Source organism: Carex rostrata, chromosome 9 (genome assembly GCF_964058835.1).
Source record: "Carex rostrata chromosome 9, lpCarRost1.2, whole genome shotgun sequence".
In the NCBI taxonomy this organism is placed as follows: Eukaryota; Viridiplantae; Streptophyta; class Magnoliopsida; order Poales; family Cyperaceae; genus Carex; species Carex rostrata.
In genome coordinates, this window is record NC_135926.1 from 7303352 (window position 1) to 7323903 (window position 20552).

General features: G+C 34.9%; 3 protein-coding genes across 5 annotated transcripts; 2 read left to right on the top strand and 1 right to left on the bottom strand.

The window, feature by feature from the left end:
* Nucleotides 1–748: 748 nt before the first annotated feature.
* On the top strand, nucleotides 749–8844 carry LOC144559772 (ABC transporter C family member 8-like). 2 transcript variants are annotated; one of them, XR_013513240.1, is made up of 12 exons: nucleotides 749–890; nucleotides 1060–2966; nucleotides 3445–3765; nucleotides 4195–4281; nucleotides 4507–5094; nucleotides 5193–5357; nucleotides 5473–5767; nucleotides 6009–6223; nucleotides 6983–7288; nucleotides 7786–7849; nucleotides 7967–8267; nucleotides 8729–8844. XR_013513240.1 is itself a non-coding variant. In XM_078308893.1 (12 exons), exons 1-12 carry the CDS (start codon nucleotides 866–868, stop codon nucleotides 8830–8832), a joined length of 4317 nt encoding a protein of 1438 aa, XP_078165019.1. In that variant the 5' UTR covers nucleotides 750–865; the 3' UTR covers nucleotides 8833–8844. The 2 variants fall into 2 exon arrangements, 1 of the variants encoding a protein (XP_078165019.1); XM_078308893.1 differs by having other exon boundaries at nucleotides 750–890; nucleotides 8028–8267.
* A 589-nt stretch (nucleotides 8845–9433) lies between these two features.
* Nucleotides 9434–13981, bottom strand: LOC144559925 (homeobox protein ATH1-like). The gene is made up of 5 exons (XM_078309092.1): nucleotides 13851–13981; nucleotides 11636–12435; nucleotides 10350–10714; nucleotides 10206–10266; nucleotides 9434–9562 (listed from the first exon to the last, which is right to left on the bottom strand). The coding sequence occupies exons 2-5, from the start codon at nucleotides 12386–12388 to the stop codon at nucleotides 9434–9436; spliced, it is 1308 nt and encodes a 435-aa protein (XP_078165218.1). The 5' UTR covers nucleotides 12389–12435; nucleotides 13851–13981.
* A 3401-nt stretch (nucleotides 13982–17382) lies between these two features.
* LOC144559601 (thiamine phosphate phosphatase-like protein) lies at nucleotides 17383–20122 on the top strand. Of its 2 annotated transcripts, none has more exons than XM_078308670.1 (5): nucleotides 17383–17612; nucleotides 17791–17912; nucleotides 18032–18233; nucleotides 19265–19615; nucleotides 19850–20122. In XM_078308670.1, the coding sequence occupies exons 1-5, from the start codon at nucleotides 17475–17477 to the stop codon at nucleotides 19859–19861; spliced, it is 825 nt and encodes a 274-aa protein (XP_078164796.1). In that variant the 5' UTR covers nucleotides 17383–17474; the 3' UTR covers nucleotides 19862–20122. The 2 variants fall into 2 exon arrangements, with proteins under 2 accessions (XP_078164796.1, XP_078164797.1); XM_078308671.1 differs by having other exon boundaries at nucleotides 17384–17612; nucleotides 19265–19629.
* The last annotated feature ends 430 nt before the right edge of the window (nucleotides 20123–20552 follow it).

Here is a 20552-nt window from a genome sequence, read left to right on the forward strand (position 1 = left end):
CACCTTTTTTTTTTGAAATTTCTGACGTCGTACCCGCACCTAAACTGCCATAATTGCTTGTGGGGACTGCAATCGTTCCAGATCTATAACTTTTTTTTTAATATTAATAGTCAAATCTTGAAGTATATAGTTCAAAAAACACAAGTATTTATATCTATATAGTAAACAATGTTGTAATTTTTACATAACTGCTTGTGGGGACCTAAACTGCCATAATGTTGTAATTAGATCCCTCCTCTTTTTACATATGACACTAAAAGTATTAATATCTAAGTATTGAAAGTATTTATATCTATGCACTGAAGTATTTATTTTTATGAGGTAAACTATTTTTGTTAAAGAAATATTTACGCGGAATTAGTGCCGAGGCTTTGAAAGGGTGCTGCTGGATTTTAGAATAATAATTAGTTGAGACTATATAATATCTTTTAAGAATAATAATTAGTGGAGATCATAATACATTATTCCTCTAAATGCGAGTACTGTAACGCGAGTACTGTGCAGATACTGTAGTGCGGGTACAGAAATGATTATTCAAAATTTGACGAAGGAGAATAAATGAACTTATTCACATGATGTCATGGATATTTTGTCTTATTTGACAAGTGGTGGTAACTATTAAGTATTAACTAATCGAAATCCAATATTAACCCAATATCAGAAGCGACCATTCCAACAGGTCAAAATTAGTGGGCCCATTTGTCAGTGAACTCTCTCGATTTCTTGCCACGTTTTCTAGATGAGTATCACATCATCACTATTAGCTAACTCCGAATGAAATGATATAGTTACTATTTCTTTTTCGAGTTTGCATTTTAGCCGCTCATGCATAGCTAGGAAGCTTTCCGCGGTGTTCACAGACAAAATGGTCTCTTTCTATGCCATGCTAGGTGCGTCTCAAACCCTTTCTCTACCAAATTTGTTTGTTTTCATTTTTTTAAATTCTTCTCGAAAAAGGTGAATGTTGTTTCTTTTCTGAAAAGTATCTTCGTCTTTTCTTTAAAAAAATCTGGATTTTTTTATTTACTTAAAAAAATGTTTGTTTTTTCTTGGTTTCAGTGCCACCTTGGTTCTTGGATTTGGGTTCTTCTTATTTCCAAAGGAGTTTGATAGACGCTACAAACCTACTATTTGTTCTCTGTTACTGTGTAAGCTTAGTAGTGGCTGGTTATAAAAGAGAATTTGCTAATGCGAGAAGAAATGTGCGCTGGCTATCCGTTCTCTCCTCCCTCTGTTGCTCAATTTTGGCCCTTTTTGAAATTGGTACCGGGTTTTGGGTTTTATTTAAGGGAGATTACCAACTCTGGGATTGGTTAATACCATTTCTGAGAGGAATTATTTGGGTATTTTTAGCTGTTTCCTTTACAGTACAACCAAACAAATTTGTGAGAATTCTCTGTAGAATTTGGTGGGTTGCATTTGCTATCCTCACCTTTGCATTCAACCTGGAAACCATTATTGGAAAGGATAATCTGGAATTTGTAGACCTCATATCATGGCCGATATGCTTGTTACTTCTTGTTTGCGCTATAACTCTCCAAAATGGAACAAATTCCAATCAGGAAAAATCAGGAGAAAACCTTGCTGAGCCTCTTCTACCCACAGAAAATGATAAGGAAACTAACTTTAGCCGAGCTGGATTTCTCAGCTGTTTACTCTTCTCCTGGATGAATCCACTGCTCAAACTCGGCTATTCCAAACCATTAAATCAAACTGACATTCCCATTTTAGACCCAGATGATGGTGCCCTAGAAGCATGTCAGAAGTTTCTGACTGAATGGAGCAATTCTAAAACAAAAACAGTTTTCTACGTTCTCTTCAAATGCTTCACAAGAGATTTTATTTTAACGGGTCTCTATGCACTTTTGCGTACACTTGCGTTCGCGGCATCTCCTTTGTTGCTACACGCATTTGTCTTGTACTCATACAAAGAAGAAAAGAATCTCTACGACAGTTTTACTTTAATTGTCTATTTGATATTGATGAAAGTTGTCGAGTCGTTGTCTCAGAGGCACTGGTTCTTTGGCTCAAGACGGCTTGGCATGAAGATGAGGTCAGCTCTCATGGCTGCCATATTTCAAAAGCAATTAAAATTGAGCAACAAAGGGAGAAGACAGCACTCAGCAGGGGAGATAGTGAATTACATAGCAGTTGATGCATACAAGCTTGGTGAGTTCCCCTTTTGGCTACACCTGGGATGGTCGCAACCTCTCCAGTTGGTACTTGCAATAGCACTTCTCTTTTGTACTGTCGGACTCGGTACCATTCCAGGTTTGATACCTTTGGTTGTGTGCGCCATGTTGAATATCCCATTTGGAAAGGCGCTGCAATTTTATCAATCAAAATTCATGGTCGCGCAAGATGCACGCCAGAGGGCTACTTCTGAGGTCCTGAATAACATGAAAATTATAAAATTACAATCTTGGGATGAGAAGTTCAAAGAAACAGTAAAAGAACTAAGAGATGTGGAGGTCAATTGGTTAAAAGAAACCCAAATTAAAAAAGCATATGGAAGCGCACTCTACTGGATGTCGCCTACTTTTGTATCTGCAGTTATCTTTGCTGGTACTTCAGCTTTTCATTTTGCCCCATTGAATGCAGATGTAGTTTTTACCATACTTGCAACTTTGCGGGTTATGTGTGAGCCAATGCGAATGGTGCCAGAGGCACTATCAATCTTGATACAAGTGAAGGTGTCATTGGAAAGAATAGGGGCATTTTTGGTAGAGGAGGAATTGAGGGAGGAGGATGTAACTCGGGTTAATGAGGAGGATTCCTCTGAGGCTGCTGTGTCAGTTAAGGCTGGGGATTTCAGTTGGAATGCGACAGGCGATATTTTGCACCTGAGGGGTTTGAATTTGAAAATAAGTAAGGGAGAAAAGGTTGCTGTTTGTGGGCCTGTTGGAGCTGGGAAATCAACATTATTGTGTGCAACCCTTGGTGAAATTCCCAAAATTTCTGGATCAGTAAGAAGTTCTAAATAATTTGTATATATTTTATATTCTTTGATCCCACTGCTACAATATCAACCAGTAATAAGATGCTGCTAATGTATATTCCGTGTTTGTGTTTATAGGCCTCGGGTTGTGTGTGTGTGTGTGTGGGGGGGGGGGGGGGGGGGGGGGGTTGTGCAAACAGGTATCCACTGAAATTTTGGTCACTTCACCTAGACCAACATAGTCTAAAAAATGGGTATCATCAAACTATTGGTTTTATTTTATTATTTTATAAATTTTATGTGCAGATTGATATTTCCTGGTCTATTTTTCCACTTTGAGTAAGGTTGTATGTGCTTACCAAGGTATAAACATACCAGAACATTTATTATCTCCAAAATAGCTCCACCTAAAAAAGTAGATAATTATTTAATAAAAAATAAAATAAAATTTTCCAATTCACTTTCGGTGGTGATTTCTTTACCAATGGTTTGGCTGATTTACATAGGTTGAAATCCATGGCTCAGTTGCATATGTATCACAATCGCCCTGGATCCAGAGCGGCACAGTACGGGAAAACATCCTCTTTGGTAAGCCGATGAATGAATTACTGTACCAGAAAGCCATCAGATGCTGTGCTCTGGATAAGGACATAGAAACTTTTGACCATGGGGATCTCACAGAGATCGGCCAGAGAGGCCTCAACATGAGCGGGGGCCAGAGGCAGAGGATCCAACTCGCCAGAGCCGTGTACCATGATGCTGATATCTATTTGCTAGATGACCCATTCAGTGCTGTCGATGCACACACCGGTGCAATCCTTTTTCATGTGAGTGAGCTTGCTGTACTGCCCAGTATGTACTCAACACTGAGTATTTTGATATTCACTTGCGGTTATTAACATGAAAAAAGAAGAAATTCCAAAATATGTGACTAGTCTTGAGATGCAACTGGTAAACATGGATGTGCTAGTTTTTAATGGTGCCAATAGTATTGATCAGGTCATCATTACTTCTCTATAAATATAAGTGATTGGATTTACTGGACTGAACCTGCCATTGTAGTAATTTAGGATTCTTTGTAATTTTGTTTTCCTGGATACAATATATTTCAGTCAACAATGCATCCTAGTACCATCTTTCACTTAACTTTTAAGACTGTGTTTTTATGATCGACCAAAATAATGCTTGTTGTAGGTTTTTTGTGATTAATAAATCCTCTTTTTATGTAATTGTGTCCTTTTGTGCAATAATTCCAGGACTGTGTAATGTCTGCTCTGGAGAACAAGACTGTTATTCTGGTAACTCATCAGGTTGAGTTTCTTGCCGAAGTAGATAGAATATTGGTAAGCATTGAGTAAGTTCATATCAAGTTCTACATTTTTTTAAAGTTTATATCAAAATTTCACCAGTTGGGTTTCATTTCTAGCCTACCCCAACTTGTTTGGGACTAAAGGCTTGGTTGTTTATATCAAGTTAACTTTCTATTTTCAGAACACATAATTCCTTCAAAATGGGACTAATGAAAAGTATTGTACACTGATGAAAAGAATTGTACACTGCCTCTCTAGGTAATGGAGAATGGACAAGTTACACAAGAAGGAAACTATGACCAACTTCTCCAGGCTGGTACAGCATTCGAGCAACTTGTCAATGCACACACCTCTTCCATAACAACTCTCAATACACAAAGTTCCTCCCAAGAAACCATTGCACCAACACCTGTGAAGCAAAATAGTGAGTGTGAAATCACAACTCCAAGCAACCCTATTTCCTCGATTCAACTCACAGAAGAAGAGAAAACAGAAACAGGAAACCTTGGCCTGAGGCCGTACCTGGATTACTTCTCAGTATCGCGTGCTTGGTACCTTCTTGCATTGGTTGTATTATGCCAGTGCATTTTTGTTACTTTACAATGTATGGCCACGTACTGGCTAGCAATTGCGGTGCAGTCTGAGCAATTTGCAAGTGGAGTTGCAGTAGGTGTATATTCAGGCATGTCCACCTTCAGTTGCTTGTTCGCATACATCAGGAGCCTTCTTGCGGCTAATCTTGGGGTGAAGGCATCAATGGAGTTCTTCAAGGGTTTCATCAACTCGGTCTTTGGTGCACCAATGCTGTTCTTTGACTCAACTCCTTCTGGAAGAATCATGACTAGGGTAACAATTTTATTCTTGTTTTTATTTTGGTTAGCAAGGATGCTACTTGTTTACCTGTTATGATTGCATTTCCTCTCTCTAAAATTAATAAATTTCAGGCATCATCTGATATGAGCACGCTTGACTTTGATATACCTTACACGCTGACATTCGTAATTTCTGGAACTATCGAAGTCCTGGCAACTCTTATCATTATGACGGCAGTTACTTGGGAACTTGTAATAATTGCAATTCCCGCAATTGTACTAATTGTATACATCCAGGTTAGTGTCAGAGGAGAGGGTGCTTGATTTTTACCTACTATCAGGATTTGTACCTGACTATTGGATCTTTCTTAAAGCTATATGTGAAATAAGACCTCCTTTTATTTTTTTGAAGAGGTATTACATAGCCTCTGCAAGGGAGCTTGTGAGAATAAATGGTACGACAAAGGCACCAGTCATGAATTATGCAGCTGAATCCATGCTTGGTGCAGTGACAATACGGGCTTTCAGCATGGTGGAGAGGTTTGTCCATACGAACATGAGGCTTATAGATACTGATGCCTCACTTTTCTTCCATACCAATGCAGCTCTCGAATGGGTATTACTTCGTGTGGAGGCCCTTCAAATTTTGTTAATTATTGCTTCTGCTGTTTTTCTTATTCTGCTTCCTGAGGGAGTTATTTCAGCAGGTATCTCCCTGTTCATTTAATTTTGTTCACTACTTTTCCCATATGGAACAAGAACCTGACAAAACCACCGTTCTATACTCCTGCAATTTAAATGACATCTCATATATTCCTATAACAGATAAAAACTAAATTATATCCTCCAAGCATGACCTCTGCACCCAATTTTGGAAAATTAAGTGCTCTTGTTTAACTTGTATGTGTAGTTTCTTATTCACTTGATATTTTGTTTGTTTGAGTGTAGGTTTCATGGGCCTGTCTCTTTCGTATGCCCTGACTCTCTCATCAGCACAAGCCAATCTGACACGATTCTATTCCAATTTGGAGAATTATATTATATCGGTAGAGAGAATAAAGCAATTCATGAACATTCCTCCAGAACCCCCTGCCATAATTGTTAATAACCGACCGCCTTCTATATGGCCAGCTGAAGGAAGAATAGATTTGGAAAATCTTCATGTATGTAACATTCTTCTAATTATTTGAAGTCTTTATTCATTTTTGCAAATAGAAACAAACTTCTATGGTGCTTCCAATTTCAAATCACCATGCATAATTATGGAACGTCCTTATATAAATAATAGTGCAGGTTTCTATTAGTGATTTCAAAAGGGTTAGTCTGTTTGACTCAACAGTTCCACAGTTTCCTGACTAATATTGTGTTCTGGGTCAGCAGAGAAAAATGGAAGGGGCAATTCTCCTCTGCAACAGCACATTATGATATTATCATGTTTCTAATTACCTATAGTTTGACACAATCAGAAAGGCAATTTGATTATGGGTATTTAGCAAATTAGACCTTTTTATTTTTCATATTTGCAAGCAACACTCAACACTTTTTGTAGTTGTAATTTACACCCAATATTTAGTGGGTTATTTGCAACTAACACACCAATTAAGGTATAGTTGAGTAATTAAACAAAGAAAGACCTGTCCCAACCTTTATCACATTCACTCAATTAAACTGATACATAATTAGTTCCTATGAACTAAAAATTCCAACAATGGAAGTAGCTTATACAGACTTTGTTTCAATTCTGCCTTTGAAAAATGAAGTGGGAACAAGTTTGTCAATATTTACTAATAGAGTGAAACATATCATCTCAATAACAGTAATCTACCTGTTGAAGTAGCTTATACAGACTTTGTTTCAAGTACCAAACATTTTGGCAAAAGCATCTTATTGTCGTCATCTTTCCCCTGTAAAACAATGAACAGGTGAAGTACCGAGAAAACGCACCATATGTACTGAAGGGCATCACATGCACATTTGCTGCAGGAAAGAAGGTGGGGGTGGTGGGGCGAACTGGCAGCGGGAAGACAACTCTAATGAGCACTCTTTTTCGGCTGGTGGACCCCACCACCGGAAGAATTCTGATCGATGGCTGGGATATCTGCACAATTGGGCTCAGGGATCTCCGGAGCAAGCTCAGCATCATCCCTCAAGAGCCCACTCTTTTCAGAGGCACCGTCAGATCTAACATCGACCCTCTTGGGTCCCACTCCGATGCTGAAATCTGGAAGGTACTTAATCTTCTTTTTTCTTTTGTTATTCTTATTTTGTTGCATGTTTCTTGTTTTAAGTTGTTAGTGCCACAACAGTCTGCTGGATGGAAAAGGTGCATTAGGAATCTGTGCCAGAAGTTAATTGATGTGGTTTGGCTTTACCTGATTTTAAATGGGGAAAGGTTATCAGGACCCCTTTATGTCTGGATTGCACCCAATATCCTAGGGCATTTACTAATAATATCCCAATGATGAAGTCTTGAAAAATATAACTTGGTGACCTTTTGATATTTTTTATATAATACAAATAAACTTCTCTTTAACCGCTACTCCTGTTGTGGTGCCATTGTACAAATAAGTTTACTACAATAAAAAAAAATAATTAATTCTATCCAATATTTTACAAACCTGTAGTGCTCGCATTCCGAAAATATTTAGTATATACTATATACAACTACTGTAATGTTTTTGTACTACTGGTAGTTTTGATTTTGTAAATGAATTCCATTGTACAGGCTTTGGTGAAGTGCCAATTGAAGAAAACCATTAGCAGCCTTCCTCTACAATTGGATTCACTGGGTGAGATTTATTTATCGATTATTTAAAAAAAAAGAAACTCCTGTGGTTGTCAATAAGTAAATACCAATATTATCCTTTTTGTTTGTTCTTTTATTTTTTTTCCCTTAATTGGCTCAGTTGTCCAATGGCATAAATTGGGGTCCCTTGTGCTTAGCCTGACATGCCATCCTTATTTCAGTGACTGATGAAGGGGAGAACTGGAGTGTGGGCCAGCGGCAGCTGTTCTGCCTAGGTCGAGTTCTCCTAAGAAGGAACAAGATTCTCGTGCTGGATGAGGCAACAGCCTCGATCGATTCTGCCACTGATGCTGTCTTACAACAAGTAATAAAGGAGGAGTTCTCAGGATGCACGGTCATAACTATCGCACACCGGGTCCCAACTGTTACTGAGAGCGACATGGTGTTGGTTCTGTCCTATGGTATGAAATTACCACTTGTTTATATAGAAAGGCTCAATTCCATGGGTATTACTACAAAACCTCAAAATTTCATGCACAACCCTGCATAAATGAGATATATTATGGATAACCTATCTGGACCACCAAGACATCCTCAATGTGCTTGAAAAGTTTATGTATGACCCTTGCAAAAGAACTTATACTCCTTCAAAAACTAAATGAACAAGTATATCATATCGTAAGAACTGGGACATCAGTACTTGGGTGATTATGGTGCGGTTCCATGATCTCTTGTTCTGTAGAGCATATACATGTACTTGTAAGTTTTGTAGATATGTAAATCTAATTTGCCTAGAAAAAGCAATTAATTGTAGGTTGTTTTACATGTCTGGACTAGCTACCAGCTCATAGAATACTTCAAGTGGCCCCCCCAGTTGCAGACTTTTGTTTATGCTCTGAAGTGCATATTTTTCTGTTTTCAGGGAGACTCATAGAGTACGCAACACCTCCTAACTTGATGGCAAACAAAGATTCAGCCTTTGCAAAACTTGTAGCTGAGTATTGGTCACATTACAAGAGGCAGTAGGGAAAAGTTAACTCATGAAATACAAAATTAAAAAATCCAAATACCTTTAGTCTTTCAATTGTTCTTGTTTCTATACTTTTCATACGGTATTCAAGATAAAATTTCTTTGTAACATATGTTTCATAAATGCTCAGCAACCTAATTTTTGATAATTTTACTGTTCAAGAATCTCTAAGGCACACATTTTAAAGGTTCTTTTGAGAAAAAAAAATCCTTTCATAATCAGATCTGACAACATTGAAAAAGGATGCTTGCATTACATTAGTACTAGATGCTTGGTATGTTACAAATGGACTTTTTTTTTTTTCAAAAGCTTATAGCAATATAACAGTAAAACTGAACTAGTAACTGCTAAATCGGGGAGAATTGTACAAATATCATGTGTTCATTGGAAAAGAACATATTAATAAAATCTACAAAACCCACACTCAATGTTATGAGTGCGTATCCTCTTGAGATATCTCATATTTTGCGTGACTGATGTGCCCGGTGACTATTCGGGGATAAGGCAGGGGCCAGTATCATTTGATCTTTAAATTCGTGCAGAACGTATTTGAACGGTTGAAATTTTTCCAAAAAGTCAGGCAACATATGAGATGTTTCAGAGGATGCGAATTCCATTGGTAGCCGACTCATCATTTTGTTGACTAGTTTTGTTGAGTTCGGAGTACATCTGCTCTATCATTGGCTTCCATAACCGTACTCGAGCATTAATGAACCAATTGGACACCTAACATCATATCACAGACATAAATGTTTTAAACTTTTAATAAATATTCAAAATTAAAAAAAAAAGTTATAATCTCGTGCAATATTATTTACACCAAGTTTTGCCTAAGAAAAAGGAAAGCATGCCTTGTGTAACCTCAAAGATCTACGATCTGCAAGGTTATATTTTCAAATGTAAGCAAGCACACAGTGCTCTAGAACTAATTAATTACATGCACTTTATTTTTAGAGGGATCCGCTTACACATTTTTTTTTGTAACGCTGGATTACATCTTACATTGTAAAGTCCAACCAATCGATCTAAATTGTTCAACATGATGGATATATTAAAATGTGCTTGCACATCAAATTTTACATTTTTTTTGAATTTTTTTTATGATTTATTAAGATGAGTACAAAATTCAATAGTATGAAAACAATGATTTTGTAAAATATTTAATAAATAGTAAAAAAAATTAAAAAAAATGTAAAATTTGATCTCTAAGAATATTTTAATATATCCGTCATGTTGAACAGTTTGAATCGACTATTTAAACTTTGAAAACTTTAAAAATATAGAATGTAATTCGGTGTCGCCAAAAAAGAATTTAAGCGATCCCTTTTATTTTTAACGGAACCTAAGAGATGATAGCAAACAAAATTACCTGATTTCTAGTCAGGCCACTTTTCGTGGCCAGTAAATCCTTTTCATGGTCCCTCGGGTACCTGAAACAAAACCAAATTAACGATTCTACATAGGTAAACTAAAATCATGATACAATTTACAAGTTGAAAAAAATTTCTCTCACGGGCAAAGGAAATTCTTAAACATCCATTTGCGTAAAACCGAGACGGATTTCTCAGGCAAGCCTCTCTGTGACCGCCAGCATGAATGTTCAGCCCTTTTTACCTGTTGCATCGCCCATTGTTTTTGAAAAAATAACGACTCAAAATCTTTCTGCCTCTCACTTGGGCAATCCATTACATTATCCTTTTTTGATAGTAAAAGGATTCCAGTAGAGATTTTGTCCCTCAAGTTCTTGTAAAGTAAAGTAACTGCATGATGAGCAAAACGGGCACAAATGTTTGCTGTCAGGTCCATGTCAAGTTTGCACTGAAACTCTGAGACTACCCGTTGCATCTGGTCTAAACACAATCTGTACTTCTGGTCTATCTACATGTATTTACCAAGAAAATGGAAACTGGATTAGTAAAAAATTGTAAAGCAGATGGTCCTATTTTTATTTTATTTTTTTTGTTTTGATGAAAGATGGTCCTATTTCTGGGTAGTATAGACTGGCAGTCTGGCACCAACAAGTACTGTCCTGTCATCAAGAAAATTTAACATTGGTAGAAACTAGAAACTTCAGTTTTCCCTTACAAACATTTGCATTTTGGTTCTAACTTAATTTGTTCTCTTACTTTTGTTTTTGCTTTCTTTTGATGTATTTCTCTGTCAATTTTTTACTTTTTTTATGAAACTAAGAAACATTTTTTAATAGCTAAGTGGTGCCGGCACATCACAATGCTGCACAATATAACTCCAGATATATGTACCCAAGACAAGTTACAGTGAAAAACCAAGAGTAAGGCTTAGGTGCTATGGATAGCATAAGGCCTTCCGTGCTATGGTATCAAAAACCTATAGTATAAACTTGAAATTTTGATCTAAGTAGTTCGGTAAATTGGTTATATAATGAATTTGTAGAATACCAACTTTTATTATTTTTGAAATTTTTTTTACTATTTTTTATGATTTATGAAAGATGGCAAAATGGCTTAAAAATAAATAGAAATTGCTAATATTTTAGGTCAATTTTTTGTCATCTTTTAAAAATAAAAAAATAGTTAAAGTTGGCATTCTACAAGTTCATTATATAATCAATTTACTGAGTTGCTTAGATCGAAATTTAAAATTTATATGATAGATTTTTAAAATTGTAGCAAAGAAGAACTTATGCTATCCATAGCACTTAAGTCTTACTCAAAAACCAATATCATACTTATACAGTTTTGGTAGTTCTACTTCCAGCGTGCACTGGTAACAAGAATAATTTGGAATTTTGGATAATATTAGACAAAACCATAGAAATACCATCTTAAGCATCTCCTCTAAGTTTTCCTTCATCGCATCACATTCATCAGGACTGGTTTGGCCAACTGTTGAAGCCCTGAAAATGGCCACATTATCACAAGAAGAGATCTGCATCTCTTCCCTGTATATAGTTGAAACCGAAGGTACCTTTGTCTCTCTCTGATTACCCATACTGTCTGTCTTGCTTAAATCGCCCACAGCATAGCTCGCTACGTTGAATAGTATTTCTCGCATCACATGTAGATACTTCCGTTGCATTACCGTATTTGAAGTATGATATGGATTTAATGGGCCCTTGCACATGTTGTAACAAGGTGCATTGGTAAAATGAGTTATGTTAGAGCCACATATCTCCGAGCATTGGTCAGAACCAGGATCAAGTGATGGTTCATTCATGTGTGTAAAGCCAGTAAACGGGGAACAAAAGTTTGAGTCAGACGCGACGGAACCAAAGTTTTCTGAATAGTGACATGGTGAATTAATCGTTGTATAGTTCCACTCGTCATCTTTAAAATCACAATCAACTGTAGTTATCGCATATGAACTATGGGTAGTGAGGTCTCCTTGCAAGCTTGATGCACTGCAAGGTATATTGAATTCTGGAGTCGCAGGAAGTAGAGTTCCGGCCAAATTTTCAGCTGGCAGGATACTGATAAGACCGGAGGATCCAAAGATATCCCCACAAACAAAATGTGGAGGCACACATATGGTTTCATTACTTGTACAATTGTTTGCCATGAGAAAGTTCTCCATTGCAAGCAGGTCAAGTTTCAATTGTGGGTCAAATTAATTTATCGAACCTGAAAAGAAAATTAGAAGAAATCGGGTTATTTGTAAAACATACAGTCAACAGATATTTGTAAGCAGCAGGCAATAAAAAGTCTCCACTGTTGATCACAAATGAGAATGACATTAAGTTGCAAAATCTATGATGATATTTTCCTGTCTTGCTTTTGTTAAATCAAAACCATTAGTAATTTGATATAACATTGTGACATGTCAAAAGAATGTCCATGAAATGTCACTACCAAGCTTAAACTAATATGAAAAATAAAGTTCGAACTAGTAATAAAAGATAATTTCTCTTTTTGGAGCATGTAACAAGATGAATAAAGGAAAGTTTTTTCTTTTTTTGTAAAAGCTTGAAAATTAATATAAGTGTTGTTCTGTAGTTTAATACTGATAGGATAGACCAAGTAATATTTAATTTCTTGTATGAAAGCGCTATATTATTAATTCATTGCAAGATAGCAAGACAAATTAACGAAGCTAATTTAAAATGACCCGCATGAAGGCCTTCGAATAAGGGGGAGTTTCCCTCTAAATTTGAAATTACGTAAATTTCCCTCTAAAACTTTGAAATTACCCCTCAAAAACTTTGAAATTAGATAAATTTAAATAGAAAAATCAATAAATTAGATAAAATTTTTTTAGTTTTAAAAATTTTTAAAGTATAAATAAAATATTATAAATGTTAGAGGGAAAGATACGTAATTTCAAAGTTTTGAGGTGTATACATGAAATTTCCCCTTTGAAATAAATACAGCCGACTGCAGCCACATTCAATCTTCTCTGACAACAAATTTGGCAGGAAATGGCCCCAGTTAGTATGGTACCAAGAAAATGAATTGTATATATTTCCTTTTTTTAAAAAAAAAAAAAATCTTGCCAGCAAAATGAATTATTAATCATCTAGATGGATCTATTTGCAGAGACGAAAATTTAAGAAGCAAGTAACAAATAAAAAAAGAATATCAACTTTGCTAGGTGTTTAAATACAACATAATTAAAATTTTCAGTTATCAGAAACCCATGAAAATATCTTCCTTAATCATGTTTGGTTGTGGAGTAAAATTAATGAGAATTAAATTGTTTCCTCCATTTTACTCCTCATATTACACCTCGTTTGATAGTTGAAGTTATAACTTAAATTAATTCACATGAAAGAGTAAAATGTTAAGAAATATATTTTTACTTATGACAGTAAACTTTACAAGTAAAATAAGTATGGAGTAAGTTAATTCATCTAGAAAAGTGAAGTAAATTACTCTAGATTAATTTACTCCTCACTCTATCTTACTCTTTCTATTTTAATCTTCATTTAGATACTTAAATGTAGACAATGGAGTTTACTCCACCTCTTCTCCACAACCAAACATGATCATAGAGTATAAATCTAATTTCTGAATATGAGTTGTGAGAAAACAATATCTACCTCTTGAACCGCATTGAAGCTTAAAATAGACAGAAAGATGAGCCTTCTGAAAGGAGGAAAACAGAGGAACTTGCTATTGAAAAATGTAAGGATGAAAACTCAAAACTTCAGAGCAAAATATACAGTTCTCCTACCGAAGCCTTTTTGCTTCTTTTTGTTTGCTTGAGTTGCGAAAGACACGGTGTATATATAACATAACATCGAACCCAAAGTAGAAAATATTATATATTTATGCCTACGGGCTATTCCTCAAAAAAAAAAAAAAGGTATATATTATATTTTTCATTGGAAAGCATACAGAGTAAGAGAGATAACAGACAGTTATCATTGTCAGAAGCACAGAGAGGCCCCATTAGATAACTATTTAAAATTGGTGCTATTAAAGACTTTAGATTTGAGTTGCACACAAACCCAAAAGAGAATGGGTGATGGGTCCATGGTTAACACGGAGCTAGACATTTCAAAGCCGGAAATAAATCTGCTACGATTCCAACAAGAATTGTAGGACTTTCTTTTTCAAATCTAACCATCAATATTTTAAAATGCATGAATCCCAAAAATAGTTGATTTTCATGCACGAATCTCTAAATAAATAAGTGGTTGGATTTGAAAAACAGGTTCGTACGATTCCTTGGAATCGTAGCAGATTTATTTCCTTCAAAGCCTAATAAGTATTAAGTATGTCCAAAGGATATTTGGATTTGTTTGGCCTTGACATGACATAACATAGAAGTTAGGTTTACAAGATCAAGTTTGTAACCAAACAATTTGTTTTACAAGCTACTCTCAATTTGCACATTTGCAAACAAGAACCAATGTTTTGTCATGTTATTAACAACACCCAAAAATTGATGAGCTAGTTCTTTACTTTTAGTTCAATATCCCAAATATGGGATTGTAGTCGGAAATACAAATATGACAAGTTCAGGGTGTTATTAGGAAATGTGACGGACAGATAGGTAGTAGTAGGCTAATAATGGTTTACAACCCATGATTAAATTCCGATTGACTTTCGTGAAACAACAAAAATCTGTACAGTAAACGGGATTAGCTCGAAAATCAAGAGGGAAAAATATACATGCATAGACAGAGCCAATCATACTTTCTGATTCAATGTTATTCTGCTCATACCTCTAAAACAGAAAACCAATCATTATTGTTCCAATTCATTGAATTTTTTTTTGGGGGGTGTTTCTTATTCATGTTTTCGTATTTCATTTTTTTTAACTCGTTCCTAAATCATTTCACGTGAAGTATGATCAGGCTACAAAAATAAAAATCCATGTAGACTTCTCCGGCCTTCAATATTTTGCAGTATCTCTGAGAACTAATTTTTGAATTTATTGAATGTATTACGGACAATACACTTTTTATTCAATATTATTAAGATAGATTTTTATCTTATAAAATATCAATATTATATATATATATATAGGGTCCGGCTAATTTGCTGCCGGCAGCATTTTAGCCAGAGGTGCTGCCACTATTTTTTCTATTTTGTGATGTTCAAATGACAAATCTAAACCGTTAGATGTTTAATCTATATTATAATCTACTTGGAGACCAAATTTTACATTTTTTGGAATTTTTTTACTATTTATTAAGCTGGTTTGAAAACCGCTGATTTCAGTAAATTTCTGCAGCATTGAAATCAGCAGTTTTCAAACCAGCTTAATAAATAGTAAAAAAAATTCCAAAAAATGTAAAATTTGGTCTCCAAATAGATTGTAATATAGATTAAATATCTAACGGTTTATATTTGTTAATATATATATATATTCCTGAATTTTATTAATATTAATTCAAACTACGAATTTACAACTTATGAAATAATTCTGAAATTAAGAACTTGTTGCTATGCTTTAAGCCGTATACACATCTTGTTCGACCGCCAAAATACTCTTTAACAATCTCTACTTGCCACCAAAAACCGCCACAAACCTTAGCTTAACTTTACCTTTGTCAACCATATCAAAACAATCTTAATTACCTTTAAAAATTACACAAAATTACGCAAAAACTCTAACAAGATCATGCAGGATCCAATTCCCTGTTACTGGCCTAGTCGGATCGTTGCAATCAATTTAATTTAATAATCAACTTTAATATATAAAAAAAAGTTTGAGTGACCTTCGAAGAACTTTGAACAAATTGAAAGTAGTCGTTATTTCAAACATTTAATTATTCGAGATGTACTCCAGATTATAATGCAAAAAAGAAAACAAATTTGTAAATGGCTTGATAAAATGGGCCGTTGTGGGCTTCAAGTCTCTAAGGAAGACTTTTCATTGGTTCTTTTATCAGCCATTCAGCCCAAATAATTCTAAAAGGGAAATCAATCCCTTGTCATTTAATTTGTTCTGTGCCCGCCTTCTAGAAGCAAAGGCTGGCAAGCAAGCTAACATGGATTAATTAGTTAAAGAAGATGTTATGCTTATTGGTTTTAATAATTTATCAGGCACCTAAGAAAGCACAAAGTTTAGTCTCGGAACACTGAATGTTGGAGCCTTGGTAGCAACCATATATTCTATGATTTAATAGGAGAATTCAAGCACATATTGATATCCTATGTTTATATTGAAGGACAAGTCATGACATCTAGTGTTTGTGCCGTCACAAGTCACTCTGTAATTGGTAAGCTATAGAACAAAAGGAAAGAAAAAGAGAATGAAAATGAATTAAAAAAGAAAACTCATATCGCATTCATCTTTTTATTAGTTCTGTTGTTGCTATTCCAGAGTAGTCTCACCGTGGATTAATATGAAGCATCAAATTGTTACTAATTAATGAATGCATGAAGCATGATGCTACTACAAAAGCTAAGTTAAATAAAGCCACAAAGGAACACCACTGAGGTCCTACCAGAAGAGATACTACTGGATATACCTTAGAATCTTTTATCCCCGTTATGCGAATATATGATTAAACGACTCGTACATGTTCTGTTTCAAAGAAGAAAACATAAAAAAGAATTAAGCCACTTTCTCCTCTCTCCAGCGAAACAAAAATATTGAAAGTCTCCCTCCCTTCCTAAATTACCAATATCAGCTCAAGGTGGATGAATTTGATAACACAACTATTGCCAAAAAAAAAAAAATTATACGGCTATTAGTCAAATTACCAATATCGCTAAGCATATTGCAGTTGTACAATCTCTTCAATCAAATCGAAGACCTGCTTTTTTATTCTCTGAAGATTCGTGCACAACACTCCCTCCATAGTACAAATATTGTTATCAAGAAGGCCCCCCCTGCCTTTATGTTTATGTAATCTTACACATAAAGGATTAACTTAATTACTAGATTAAATACTAATTTTACATCAGCTGTCAAGTTGACTACATTTTGAGATCGAACTGACTCCTCTACAATTGATGCCTGTATTGATTGGAAATGATCTAAACCAATAATAACACCAAGTAACATAGGATTCCACTAACCTTTTAAAAAACACCCACTTAAGGCAGAATTTCGTAATCAAATTATGATCATGACGTATAAAACTCACTCTCTATTTATCACTACAACCACAAACTCTCACCACAGATAAATCTCATCTTACTTCATCTAATTAGAGCAAATTATTTGTTCTTCACTATTTGTACTTTGGACAATTTAAGAATTAATGGCACAAACCATGATTGTTTTCGACTTTGATGATACGATGATAGATTGTGATAGCGATATATGGGTTGCCGATGATCTTGGAGGCGCCGCTCTCTTTGACGACCTACTCAAGTCCATGCCATGGAATGCCGCCGCTGTAACAATTTTAAAAATTAAGATACATTCTTATAGTAGAATATTATTTCTTTTCCTTTTGCATATATTCAAATTTTCAATCCTGCTGCACAAGCAACAATAAAATTTTGCTTTGCATTAATTATTACATGTATAGTATAATATAATTACATATCTGTTAATTAGTTAAAATTTTGCAGATTGGAATGATGGAAGAACTCCATGCACAAGGGAGGTCCATAGATGAGGTGGAGAGAAGCTTGAAGAAAATTCCCTTGTCACCCCACACAATTTCAGCTATAAAGTCTGCTCATGCTTTTGGGTATGTATATATATATGCTCAAATAATATATGGCACCTTCATATGTATATATATTTTTATTTTGAAATCATATATGATCAAACAAAGTTTTGTTATCGACCTTCCTTTCGTCAAATCAGGTGTGATCTCAGGATACTAAGCGACGCCAACACATTTTTCATTGAAACTGTGTTGAAACATCATGGGCTTATGGATTGCTTCACAGAAATATACACAAATCCGAGCTGTGTAGATGGAGAAAAGAAGCTCAACATTTCACCTTATAATGCCTTCACTATTTCCTCTCATGGTTGTAAGTTCTGTCCACCAAACTTGTGCAAGGTACCTAATTTCGTTTCCTGTTAATGTAATAATTAGATCACAAACCCAATTTAGCCCAGATTGTACTCGGTACGCACTTTTTTTTTTTTAAAAAAAAAAATAGTGTTTACCGGTAGCCCAGAGAGTACTTGGTACCACCTGTTTTATTAGAAACTAATTGTTCATGCATGGTACCACAATTCTGTACCAATGGATAAACTAAAAGATAACGATCCTACATGTTTCAACTAGCAACAAATACAAAACATAACCAAATATTCAACCATACATCAAGTTAGCCAACTAAACAGAAGCATTATACTATGAAATACTATTGAAGATGTCAACATTAAAGACATCATTTGAGATTATTCAGTACTTCCGTTTTTCTTTTGTTGTTTGGAAAAAAGGCCTTGGCATCTTTCTTATACCTATACGAATATATTGGTCCCATACTGTTTTATGGACTTTGGGATGTAGGCCTGATGTATGGCCCAAGTGGTCCGCCTTTGGGGAATTTGACTCAATTTTATCGTGTATGTCTCAATTGAGAACCGCAAGAACTGTCAACATAATATCAAATTGAAAAAAAATAATGAGGGTTAAGTATACGCCGTAATTAATGGGAGGGTTTCATCTGATTGGATCAAGTTTATGGATGAATAAACGAACATTTGAAATCTCCCCGCAGAACATCAACAGATCAATTTAATGAATTTACTCAGGGAAGGTTTGAATCATTCGTATAAAAATATGCATGCAACAAAGGACATTGTGATAATTTACTGCCAGATTCCAACTGAAATAGAAACAAATATATAATAAATAAATTTAAGATTAAAGTAAAATGAAAAACATTCAGATAATTAGTAAAATCCTTTGTTTCAAGTCTATATAATTTGATATACATCTGCAATTTTGCATGAATGTTAGCTGTTAATCAAGTCCGTTTCACTGTCTCAGACCCTAATGGCCTAACATGATCACTCAGTAACTCTATACCATTTTTCTTTTATACATTTGTGTACTGATTAAACTAAAACTACAAGCAGGGCAATGTGATTGAAAAAATCCGAGACTCTCCATCGAACAAAGAGAGAGCACGCCTCATTTATGTAGGTGACGGCAAAGGAGATTACTGTCCTTCGCTTAAGTTGAGAACAGAGGACATTGTCATGCCTAGAAAAGACTATCCTTTATGGAGGCTTATCCATGATAACATTCATGCCATGAAAGCTGAGATACATGGATGGGGCAATCATTCCGAGCTCGAGAAATTGCTCCTTCAGCAGCTCCATATAAAACCAGACTCGAACTTAGTCGATTTTGATGAAACATCAAAATTGATTCCGGCTAACAACAACACGACTGGAACTATGTCATTTCAGTTCCTTGTCAGTCGAGTTTGACTACCGATGTATGTACATTTTTATTCCTAATTTGCTTTTATTTATGCATATAGAAGTTGGTGGCATGATTTCATGTATATCTACATTTGTAACATGGTGAGTACGTAGTGAGTACTAATATAGACTCGAGCCTAATAGCTGAAGGAAAACCATTGTGTAGAATCTATTTAGGAGTTAGGAAGTATTAATTCCTGATACCATGTTTGTTTTTTCTTTCTCACAATGCAGTTTTATGATTGAACCTTTACCTAGCAAATAAATAAAGCAGCTCAAGTCGAGAAAAGAGGAAGATAGCGAAGAGATCCGCGAATGAAATTTGTCAAGTTTCTGTCTATGTCAAATGCATCAACATTAAAATTATTTTAATAATGTGGAAGCCCAAGAAAAGAACTCACCAAAATAAAATAAAAATCAGATATACAATGTAATTTATTTTACAGAAGAATCTTTCAGACTTTATAATTTATATATATATTATTGTTATTTGCATATTGCCATTCACGACTAAGTCTTCATTTATATAGTCCAATTTAATTGAAGAACCAAATACTTTTCTATTCTTTCATCAAAAAAATACTTTTCTATTCAACCATTATTTTATGTTTACCAAATCGTTAACAACATATTGATAAAAGAAAAACAATTAGATTTAGTTATTGTGCATTCGATAAATGAGAAAAAAAATTGATCTATGAGCCGCAACCCCATAGTTTCTTTATTTTGATTTATTATAATTAAACTAATGATCTCCACGTTACCCCTTTGTAAGCCGAAATTTAGTGGTGTGAAGATCTTGTTGGCCAAATTTGAAATTATTTTAGATTTGAAAAGGAAATTGTTGCTATTCAAACTATAAAGATTTATTGGTAGGGGTGTCAACGGGTATGATATGGGTCGGGTGGAGACATTTTCATATCCGTACTCGTTATGA